This window comes from Gavialis gangeticus, unplaced genomic scaffold (assembly GCF_001723915.1).
Source record: "Gavialis gangeticus isolate Ggan-Ray unplaced genomic scaffold, GavGan_comp1, whole genome shotgun sequence".
In the NCBI taxonomy this organism is placed as follows: domain Eukaryota; kingdom Metazoa; phylum Chordata; order Crocodylia; family Gavialidae; genus Gavialis; species Gavialis gangeticus.
In genome coordinates this window covers 49,342,199-49,354,327 of record NW_017729025.1, presented here as the reverse complement: position 1 = coordinate 49,354,327, position 12,129 = coordinate 49,342,199, and the positions used below count along the sequence as shown (strand labels likewise).

General features: G+C 40.6%; 1 protein-coding gene across 1 annotated transcript in view; it reads right to left on the bottom strand.

The window, feature by feature from the left end:
* The window catches only part of SEL1L (SEL1L ERAD E3 ligase adaptor subunit), an 85,599-nt gene that overhangs the window by 68,330 nt on the left and 5,140 nt on the right, over positions 1–12,129 (bottom strand). The window contains exons 2-3 of the mRNA XM_019518698.1: positions 2,881–2,918; positions 2,051–2,276 (exon numbers count right to left, since the gene is read on the bottom strand). Coding sequence (XP_019374243.1) covers positions 2,051–2,276; positions 2,881–2,918 — 264 coding nt within the window. The remainder of the gene's footprint in view (positions 1–2,050; positions 2,277–2,880; positions 2,919–12,129) is intronic.

The following is a 12,129-nucleotide window of genomic DNA, read 5'->3' as shown; positions in this document are numbered from 1 at the left end:
CCTCTACTACAGTCCCGTGCCATGAGCTGCCATCCATATTTCCCTCTTCCTCTATCCCTCAAATCGATTAATTCTCCATACATTATTTCACTTAATATAGAAGATTAAGAACTTTGCTGAAGGAGGGACAGGGACAGCTTCAAGTAGAGCATAAAAGGAAATCTGCAACTGACAAGATTCTTCTGCAAGACTGCAGAGCAGTTTCCAGAATCAATTCTAGTTCCAACCTCAGGAACTAAAGAAAAAAAGATGAGAAGTATTCCAAGATCAAGACTGCCGCTAGTTGTCATTAATTCACTCAAGGGAAAGAACAGTGCCTATGGAAAAGGTTCCTTTACTTTCCCCATCCCTGCTGTGCTCAAAAGCTTGCAAACAATGCCAGCCAATAACAAATTCAGTTTCTATCATAGGGATTTTCCCCTCTCTTTTCAAACAGAAGTGAAACCGTTTGGATAAAAAGGAAAAACTTATCTTTTTACTTCTATCACTTTTTACTTCAGAATAAAAATGGGTTTCAAGAATAGCACAAGATGTTTAAACTTGCTTCCTTATGCAACAGTGAGAAAGGATCAAGAAATAAGCTGAGGTTTTTGACAGTTCTATTTAAAAATATGATTCAGTCAATGCTAAGGTAAAGCCTTTTCATGACACTGTGATGGGAAGATACAAAATGCATCTTAAATTAAATTTTCCCTTCAATACACAAACTACTGATTGAACAAGAATACTGAATATGAACACTTAACATTGGTAGTTATTTTAGCTAACTGTTTTACTTGTCTTTTTTAATTAATATTTTAAATCTCTATTCAATGCCACACCTTCCTACTGCAATATTTAGAAGTTGTAAAATAAGTGTAGAACATTTTATATTAGTGAGAGGCTATTGCAAGTAATATAAGAAGTCACTTTTCTTAAGTGTATAATATTGGTAAAGGGCAGCAGATATTATAAAGGGATGCTTTCAAAAGACTGCTTCCTTTTGCCATTCGAACCAGGAGTTGCAAAAAGACACAAAGAGAAATGCCAAGGTCATATATTAGACAATCGGTTTTCAGTAAGGTTACAGGTGAAAAAAAAATTATGATGGGCACATTAAAAAAAGCTGTTTTCTTATGAGCCTCAAATTAGGTCAAGGACACCAAAATGCAACAATTTTCAACAGGTGAACTATAGGAGTAAGTGGAAAAAAATAAGTAAAGTATGATAAAGAAGACAAACTTAAAATTCTTATAAAAAGCAATTTCTATTCAACTTCTCTGAATGACTTCAGTACAAACCAACATGATTGTAAAAAGTATATTATTAGAATACTTATCAAAGTTTATATGAAAGATCAGAACTCTCCTAAGACTCCTAACAGTTTGTTCATGTGCAAAGTTGCCTCTGTATCAAAGTTTGTCTTGTCCCTCAGTAAGTGAAGCCGCATGCATTCCCTAGCACAGTGGTGCTCAAGGTTTGGCCTTGTGCACCAGGATTGGGTCCTGCCTCTATGCACTAGAATCAGGCCACACCCAATATGGCACGCAGGGCCACAGCCTGTGGGGCTCCGCATGGACCAGTGAGAGGGGGTTGAGCACCCCAGTCTTGCAGAACAAAGAGTTGATATATTCTCCCTCTGGCTGAAAGGAGGCTCGTTATCTGAGGTGCATGTATAGCAAAAAAAGCTTTAGACTGTACTCTATTATAAATGTAAGAGAATATTCATATCAGAACATGGAGATATGAATTCTTCTGTTCACTCACAAATCATTTGTTTTCCTATGAAATGCAATAAAAAAAACCTATGGAATATGCTTTAAAATGCACACGAAATAGCCTGAAAGTCTAAATCAGTAGCACATATTTGGAATTTTTTTTATTTGGCGATAGGGAAAATTAAGTTGGCAATGACTACTCCATTCTGAAACTGGACATTCAGATGTAATGTTGACTATTGGATAAGTGCAAAGACTGACTGGATGCAGATCCAATCACCCTCTAAACTTATGCAGATCCAGTTTGCTTCCAGTCCCTAGTACAGAAGCCTGCTGAATTCAAGCATTGTTACCTGGTTTCTGCACTTCTATGTCTTCCAGGTCCTTGTTTAATAGGTTTGACATTTCTAAAGTATTTAACTCTTCCAAGGTGCTTTCTTTCTCCTCCTCTTGATTCTTAATGATCTCTTCATCTTCAGTATGAGAATCGGATTCTTCTGACTCAAGGAAAATCTGACCAGCTACCACTGTGGTTCCAGTGGAGTGGTCCTTTACTTGCTCTTCTGAAGATAAGGAAGTCTAAAGAAGGATAGATAGCAGAATTTGAGAGAGAGAGAAAGAAGACAACTAACCCTATCACCAAATACCACTATTTACTATCCATTTTCTGCCCTTTTGTGTTCTCAAAAGAGTTAACAAATTTCTAGTACATTACTTGCGACAGTGGAGGTTTAAAAATATATTACAATCACAAACTCATTAGATCTTACCTACCACTTACTATTAATTTCTTAACAATCCCCTCAAAATATCCTCACTCCACCCCACACTCCTACCACCACTGTATCCATCCACTAGTAATATTACTCAGGTATTCTTCTTTTATGCACATATGTACATGCAAGTTCACCCAGAAAAATATAACTCATTTGTACTGTTTCAGAATGAAATGTTTAAAAAGCTAAAGCATTCTAAAATTCTGTGAAAAAGTCACAGGAAGAAAAGATAACAAAAGTCACAGGAAAGTCCTGTTGAAGAAGATAAAACTGTTCTCATCCTCTACAACCAGTTTTAAAGCCTTAGGTCTTGCATCTTCCATCTTAATTCTAACAGGCTTTTCTGTTATATCTGTGCAAAAGTTTTATAAACAGTTTTGTAAGAACAAATCAAATGGGATGCTCACCTTTGATTCCAATGGCTCATCCTGACTTCCATCTTCATCTAGAAAGAATTTTAAAAGTTAGTTCAGAAACACATTTCATTATGCAATTTCCTCAAAATAGAAAAGAAGGTATTTGGTTAGTATAGCATTATTCTGTGATATACAACTCTAAGTTACCAACTCATCTATGAAGAATTCTAGTTAAAACTATCCAGAAGTAGCCTGTTTAGACTACCAACTGGTAAAGGTATCAAACTATGACAAGGCCACAATACTCATCAAGGAAGCCAGGTTAGTACTTTTCTGCTTAAATACATCTTGTTAAAGAGATGCCAGTTCAGTCTACTTAGTTAGCTTATTTGAAGTTCTGGGGTAGAGACTAAAGTTGTTCACCTAGAACAGGGACAAGCAATTATTTTGGGCGGCGGGCTGTTTACTGAGTTTTGGCAAGCCATTGAGGGCCACATGACAGGCAGCCGGGGCAGATAACTATTAATTTTCTAAATTTTTTAGGGACCCCGCCAGCTAGATAGAGTGGCCTGGCAGGCTGCATCTGGCCTGCAGACTGGATTTTGCCCACCTCTGACCTAGAACAACGTGTAATTATCAAATCAGATGCAAAACTGGCCTTCATTTATTTAATTTATATGCCACCCTTCCCAACAAAGACTTAGAATGGCTTATAAAAAAAGAGAACAGAACAACATCAAAAGCAGGTACAATACTAATATAAAACAACCCTCCTAAACAATATTTCAGCTTAGCTTTGTTTGCCAGATGCCTGCTTAAATGGGAAAGGTCTCATAGAGCTTCTGAAAAAGCCCAAACTTTGGAAATGGAACGAATTTCAGCCCGTTCGGCCATGGCAAGAAGAAGGTCTTAGGTTAGACTAAGTTGGAGGAAAGAGGAGAAGGAAGTCTAGAGAACAGTCAGTTGATCAGGTTTTGCTTGCTATTGTGATTTCAGCTGAAATTCCTGAAATTTCACTAATCCATTTTGCAGCTTCACTTTTCTTCTGTAAATTTCTGCAGTTCTCATTTAAATTTTCCTTAGGTCCAGCATTGCTACTGTATCTATGACTCTACTTTAAACAATTGCCTTAGTATTTGCACTGGTCTATTTGAACAAGTCTTATAGTTGTCAAATGTAAAGCGTGACCTTCCCCAAGGATGATTCGAGGATATCTGAACATGAATTGCATCATATCTAAGCATAACATACATCTTTGCTTTAAAGGTTTTTAAAAGGCTTCTTTCCTAATACAGAAGTACAACAATTTTTTTAAAGCATTAAAAAGATTAACTTAACAAAAGTAAATCTGAACACTTAGGATGGTGGTTCCCAAGACACCCTTCATTAAACTCAAAGCACCTCCTGAAAAAATGCCAGCTCTTATTTTTCATTTGTTTTTGACCATGGAAAAAATAATGAAGTAAATTTTTTATTGCAAAGAACCCAGAAACACCATGACAGGTCAGAATATTGTGGACAGTATGGATTCTTACTTGAAATCTCTGGGTCTATCATGTGAACCATGTGTAGATATTTGCACATCTAACAGTGCTAATATTGTGTGGTCACAGTCAGAACCTCCTACTTTTAGTTTAGTCCCACCTCCTATCATGCAAGGAGACTATCAGTGTTTGCTTCTGAACCATCAAGAACGATGCCCACAATGGCAGTAGCAAACTATGAAGTTAAAGAGTAAAAGAAAGGAACAAAGATAGCTACATTAAAAAAAAAGGACTATAATGTTTTTCTACTTGAAGGATCGCACATATAGGAATTACTGCTCCCACTTTCAGGACAGCACCCTGGGAGCGACAGATATTATAACAGCATTCACAATTCTAACTGCTCAACATTTCAAGGAACAGAATGAAAAAAATCACCCCAGAGCAGTGGTGCTCAACCTTTCTGCCTTGCAAACTAGGTGGGTGCTGTCCAGTCTGTCCATGGGCTGGATCTGGCCAGTGGGCCCAATCTGGTTCAGGGTGGGTCTAGCAGGGCCTGATCCAGCTGCACAAAAGGGGGCAGAGAACATCTTGGCTCTGATCCAGTTATGTGGAAGAAGGGGGCCTTGCCTAGCCCCAACCTGGCCCTGCAGGGGCAAAAGGGCATGGCCTGGAGTCCCCACCCAGCCCCGCAAAGCTTGGGAATATGGCAGCAGAAGAGCGATGGCAATATTTTAATTGCCAGGGCTCCCCTGCCACCAAATTTCCTGATGCTTGGGGAGCCCCATGGACTGGATGCCAAGGCTCTGTAGACTGGATTTGGCCTGTGGCCTGGGGTTAAGCACCCCTGTCCTCAGATTATTTGAAATGTAGGATAAATTAGGAAGCAGAATGTAATTAGGGACTGGAATTTAGGATTGAGCTGGCCAACTTCTAAGCCCTTGGGGGCCACATGCTCTGGAGATGCACCTTCAGGGGCTGCACCAGGGCCACACGGGGGTTGCAAGCATGGATCACTGAGTTGTGGATGCTCCTTTCACCACTACACTCGGCACCACCCCCCTACCCCACAAAGTCACCAACCAACACGTGGGCATGATTCCATACCCCCCCCCATCCCCATGAATGGCCCCAGACTCACCCCTAGCTCCCTGTGCTGCACCACACCTCTACACTGCCTGGAGCAAAGGCAGAAAGCAACAGCTAGAGCAGGGACAGGGATCATGGAGTAATGAGGGGAGTGGTGGATAGCAGGAGCCTAGGGATTGCAACTTGACTACTCACAAGGCCTGCGGGCCACCAGCTGGACAGCCTTGGTTGCGATAACCACGTTAAAATCTTATTTGAGAGTGACATCATCGCCTATGCCAAAAACAAACCTGCAGATGAGCAGCTGAAAAAAGTCAGACCCCCATCCTGAGTATATTAACCTGTATGCTTGTGGTCAAGTCACTTACCCCCTATTCCAGAAGTGCAAGAAACTGACACAAATACTATGACCATCATGAACTTCTATTACTGTTTGCAAAGAGCTAATTGTATCATTATGCTTGTTACAAGCATCAAGGAATAACTGTTCTAACTGATTATGGCATCTACTTTAGATCTCATCTGGACTTGCACTATAACAAATTAATGTCAGCCAGTGTGATTGTTAATACAGCTCTTTTTTCCCCAAATATTATGAATGGTTTCTTATGCCATAATATAGCTTTCCAGTTAGCAATAAGTTGCACAAAAAGAGGTTGTATGTAAAGCTAAATACCTATGGGGTATATTTTCTCTCTTGTATATTAGAGAGTGTTTGTATATATTGTGTATTACATCCACACACTTCTCAGCCTCTTGCATATCCTTTTTGTATAACATATTATATACACATATGTATCTTTTTCTTTGCCAATCCTTCACAGTCGAGGATGATTGTCTTTCATGAATGTCTTATCTGTGGGTCCAAAGATGGCTGACGAAGCCGATCCAGGACTGACAGACTGCTGCAGCTCCGGCATGTGTTTCTGTGTGGGGTGGATAGCTCTGGCTTCTTGACTTGGTCTGTGATGCACTGTTTCCACCACTCCTGCTTTTCTGTCTCCTGTTGCTATTGTAAGGTTTCAAAGTACTAAGATCCTTGCAGCAGATTCTTCCTACATTTGGGGTGGTCTTGGGCAATAGCCTCCCATGAGTTGATGTTGCATTTTTTTCAAGTTGGCCTTGAGGATGTCCTTGAAGCACTTCCTCTGCTCTTCTCTTGAGCATGTGCCTCGACTGAGCTGGGAGAATAAAACTTGCTTTAGGAGTCTTGAGTCAGGTATCCAGATGACGTAGTCGGGCCAGCGAAGTTGATGTCAGATGATCATCACCTCAATGTTTATGGTCTTTGCTTGCAAAAGGACGCTAATGTTGGAGCATGTGTCTTCCCACTGGATTTGAAGGATTTTCTGCAGGCAGCACATAGTACTTCTTCACGAAATGTCTCCTGTATGTTGTCTACGTCTCGGCTCCGTACAGTAAGGTGGAGATCACAACCGCCTGATAAACCATGAGCTTGGTTTCAGATCTGACGTTGTGATCACTGGACACCTGTTTCCTCAGGTGTCTAAAGGTTGCACTTGCACATTTGAGGGGATGCTGATTTTCATCATTGATGTCGGCCTCCTGTGAGAGACGGCTTCCGAAGTACAGGAAATACGATGTTCTCCAGAGTCTCACCATAGATCTGAATTACCGGAGTTGGGGACTGCTCATTAAGAGCTTGCTGATGGAGGACTTTCATTTTCTGACTATTAAGTGTAGTCCCATTTTCTTGTATGCCTTGGTAAAGATGTCGATGATTGCCTGACAGTCTGCTGCCAAGTAAGCACAGATTACAGCATCATCAGCATACTGGAACTTGATGATTGGGGTGGTCTTGGTTTTGGCTTGGGAGTCAGCTAAGATTAACATCCATTCAGTAGTTCAGCTCCACTCCAGCTGGAAGCTTATTGGTGGCCAGATGTAGCATCATGGTCAGGAACATTGAGAAGAATGTATGCATGCACATAGATATAACCACATACACACCCAAACACACGTGTATACACACACATGCATGTGTAAGTATGTACGTGAGATATGTGGGAGGGAAAGAGGAATATATATAGGTATCTATCTATCTATATATAGGCAGTTTCATAATAATTACATATTCATTTGGGGAAACAAAAAGTAGAAAATTAAGTTGGTAAAAGTAAAAGGCATCCTACTGGCAATACAAAGAAAACCAATTAAGTATTCAGCTTTACTGTTGAGACAAAAAGCAACCAGCTTCTTTCACCCCTATTGTATCATGTAGCTTCTCTCCAAAGGAATCAACTCTATAATAAAACAATGCAGGTAAAAGGTAGCTGACAGGCTGTACATAAAATGCTCTTTCACCCACAGAGCAATAAAACACAAAAAAAGAAAGCATAATAAGTTTAGTACTTGCTGGCTCAAACAATTTTACCTTTAAAAGTTAAGTAGACTGGATTGCAGTGATACCGGTTAATGGGGGCTCATTTACATCTTTTCTATTCTTAACACAGAACTCTTGGTCAATATGTACACACTACAGTCTCAAGCATACCTACTTCGAGAGATAACCAAGAACATCGTATTCTATAAATGTTAATAAAGATCTATACGTGGGATGCTGTAGGTAGGCAAAGAGGAAATATAATCATCAAGGCTTGATCAGTGAATAGAAGCAAATAGATTATGTTTATGTACTGGCCTAATAGTGATGAGATCTGATCATTGAATTTGCTTTTCCAAATGCAAAACTTAGGTCAGGGAAAAGAAAGACAGTTACCATTTCTTGTTGGCTATATTAATACGATGGCCTAGTACTATAAATACTTCCTGAACAGGTCATCTGGAACTTAAATTCTGCTATTCATTAAACAAACTAGGAGAATAGGACAAATTATTAATTATTATTATTATTATGAGCAGATAAATCTCCAGGAACAAGTGGTGGATAAGTGGTTTCTATCACTTTGTGAGAGGAGTCAGAGTTTAGGAAAAAGAGCTATGCAATGTACAGGGAAGTGAAAAGAGACCACTATCAGGGGAACAAAGTCTGTTGACCCCAAAGAGGAATGGCAAGTTCAGCTTGCAGGATGAAAATGAACAACTCAGAGATCTATATGCAAAGTTGCAGAGCTGTCATTAGCCAAGGAGAAATACTACTAGTTTTAGTCTAAAAACAACTAAGTAAGATGCTGCTTTACCATATTTTAAGTTTAGGATATAAAAATCAAGCAATACATAACCAATCCACAGAGCATCTGTGCAGAGAATTCTGTGTTTTGATTAAGAGAGAACAATTCCCTCATGTTTTCCTTTAATTTGAAAAAAATATGAACTTTACTTTTATTTAAAAAAGAAGGATAAACAAATGTAAAAACCCTGAAATTGCTTCATTATATGAATACTTCAGCTAACACCAAGTTTACACAGGAAAGACATTGATTCAATAGGCAGTTTCTTGAAATCTAGTACAAAACACCATTCTGATTACAGTTACATACAAGGAATGCAGTCCTTCCTTTTTCACATCCTTGTAACAAGGTATTTAGCAGAATTTGCAGATTTGTTGAAATCTGACAGGTCGCATATGGCCTTGACTTTGCAACCTCTGGGCTGTCAACCATGTGCCTTAGCTCCTGTGCCACCCCAACCACCCAGGTATGCAGTGACCCAAGCAAAGAAGCAGGAGTCAAGAGTTACTCAACAAGATTATTTTCAACAAGTTTTCCTACTTGGTGTTTTGCTCCATATCTATTGCATTAGTCCACAGCAAATATTCTAGTCAACCAGTATTTTGGTAACTACAGAAACAAAATGTAACAATTCTCATACTGAAGAACAAGATTCCCTTCAAAACTCCTTCCCACTGCTGACTGAATTCTTCCAAAGCTTCCTCTTCACAACAGTTCCTTTCTAGAAACAGAAATCTGCATCTTAGGCCACTAAAAAGGAAATTTAGGAAAATAGTTTTAATTAATCTCTACTCCTGAAGATTTTCTCTGCACAACGTCCACTTGGCACTCTTACCCACATTTCAAGTGTCCATACTTGTTGCGCTTCTGCTTTAGTAAGATCTCCCAGTTAAGGAAAAACAACGTACCCCTTCAGGAGAATCTGGTAGCCTACCAAAGCTCATGACTTTCTGAAAAAAATATTTTATAAGGTGCTAGTTTACAAGGTGCCATCCTGCCCCATTTTCTGCTTGCCCACTTAAATCAGAAAGGAACGCATACCAGGATAGGCGCAACAAACAGTCAGAAAGGATAGAAAAATCGGTTTCCACCCTTCTCAACCATAAAAATAAAAGCAATCCCAGAATAATTCTCATCCACAAACACCAGTGCAAGTCAGAGCCACCAGGTCAAACTAGCATTCACATTTTTTTTAATTATTAGAAATATCCCCCCAAAAGTTAACGCATTAATACCACAGGAATTGGTTTTGAGATTTTAGAGGAAGTAGATCAAAGCATTTATGAAGATGCAAAGATTCCAGAACACCTTACTATACAACTGCAATAACTCAAATTGGTAACATAACACAGAGAGACCTGTACTGTGTACAATATTTTTATAACCCTATGGTTGTACTAAGCCTTCCTACTTAAGAATTAGATTTCCTCCATCACTTCTCATACCTTGCACCCCATTGTTTCTATCAAAATATTGTTCAGATACGAAAGACTGGAATTAAAGGCCAATTGAAGTATTTTAGGTGGCATTACTAAACTCAATATGGGATTAGTATTAGTGTTACTATTATCTGGGAATGGAAGCATTAGCAGTCGATCAGCAACGTCTATTTCTGAATTATTTCTGATTCCCAAAACATGAAGACAACAAAACAAAAGCTTTTGGGCATAGTGAGTTTTTTTGACCAAACATTTATTTTATGTATCAGACTGTACCTTATAGAAACCGAAGTCACTAAAGTTGGGCAATATTTGGAATCATCTTTTTATAAATTCACCAACTGGCTGGGTTTTTTTTAATTCTAGTTTGAATAGAGATTAAAAACCCTGTCTTTACAATGCTGCTGTGTGATCATCTGGTACAGGTAGAAGACTCACAAAAACCCAACTGTAAATTCAAGTAACAAGTGGTGGTTAGCAAACCCCCACCAAAATGGTCAGATGTACATACCAAGGAATGCTTTACTCATCTTATCAGAATCACCTTGATTTTCTCTCACCAGTGAGCTAACCCTCATCTGAAACATTTACCAAGCACATATACACAGTTACCACCTATAAACAGGAGATGTAAACTCATCCTTTGCAGACCCACATTTGTTTTTAATCAGGAACCATAAGAAAGTCTGACAGATTAAAAATTAGAGCAAAAACTTAAATTTAAAAAGCTCTATTTGAAAAATGACTAGGGCAAAGATGGTATTTGATAAGCTCTGCTTCCCCAAAGGACATGTATCAAAAACTTTTTAAACCATCAACTGAACGACTGGACTAAGAATTTAGGATTTTCTTAAGGATTCTTGCAAATAGTTTACCTACATCTGATATGATTTAGAATTAGTCTCCAGAAATCAAAAGTGAACATTAAAAAAATACCTTATCCACTGGGAAACCTATTCCAAAAGAAGACCTGGGCAAGTATCTAAAACTAAGACTTCTGGTTTACTTGAGCCCCTACCAGAGACAGCTCTGAGTAGCTACAGCTAGTTAACAGAGCCATTATTGTATAGGAAAAGGCTGGGGGCAAGACCTGCAGATCTCCCTGGATGTCAAAAAATCACTACAGGACATTTCAAGTCAATTCTCCTTCTTGACGACTACTCCAGTTTTTAGTCAAACCCCTTAGCAACAGCTATTCCCCAAACAGCCCGTGTTGCATGTTTGTATATATCTTAGACACTTGCAAATCATCATTTGGTGTCAGAGCTCCATGTATGGAGTGGGGGCAGGATGCTGCTCTGGAATACCCTAGGGCATATGCCATACACAGCAGCTAGGGTGCTATGGAGGCGCACGGGCTCAAGCAGCCTCCTGCCCCCACTCCACACATGGCTGGGGAGGCTCCAGTCTCCACACTTCTATTCCAGTGCCTCAGGACACAAACTCTATCAAATAAGCTTCTGGGGGGCAGAGATCAGCACCTCTTGGGAAAGAGGGTAGGGCTTAATTTGTGACACACCTGGCAAAAACACTGGCCACCGCTGCTGGAAAGTATGCAACATCCCCCAAGACCACTGCTGGGTACGTGTGATAGCACGCTGTGCCACATACCAATTAGCATGTGCCCAGTGGCGACACACCCAGCCCCAGGTCCCATTTGTTGGAGCTGCAGCATGTCCCGAGCAAGGGAGCTGCTCTTCATGGGCTGCCAGTTTCCCCCACTTTACCTGCAGCAGGTGGGGGAGCTGGGCCTGTGGTTTCTCTGCGACTCTGGCAGAGATGCACCCTACTGTTTCTGAACACAAAACACGGCTTTTCTTCAGTGCTTATCTCAACTCCCAGCAGTTTGGCCGTGAGAAGCTGCCCTGCCACAACCAGAAGCAGAGCCGTGCAAGGAGCAGACAGCTGCCCACCGAATAACCCACCACCCAAACGCCTGCCCAGCCGAGGGAGCGGAGGGGAGAAGCGGCTGCGGCCCTTCCCCTGCGAACGCCACCAGCAGCTGCGCCGGGCTCGAGGGCTGCTCACTGCCTTCCACCGAGGCACGTATCGGCCCCACAGGATGCCGCGCTGCCCGCGGCCGGAGCCGCCCTGGGCCCCCGGCCCCAGCGGTGTGGGGCAGACAGCGTCCCCCTC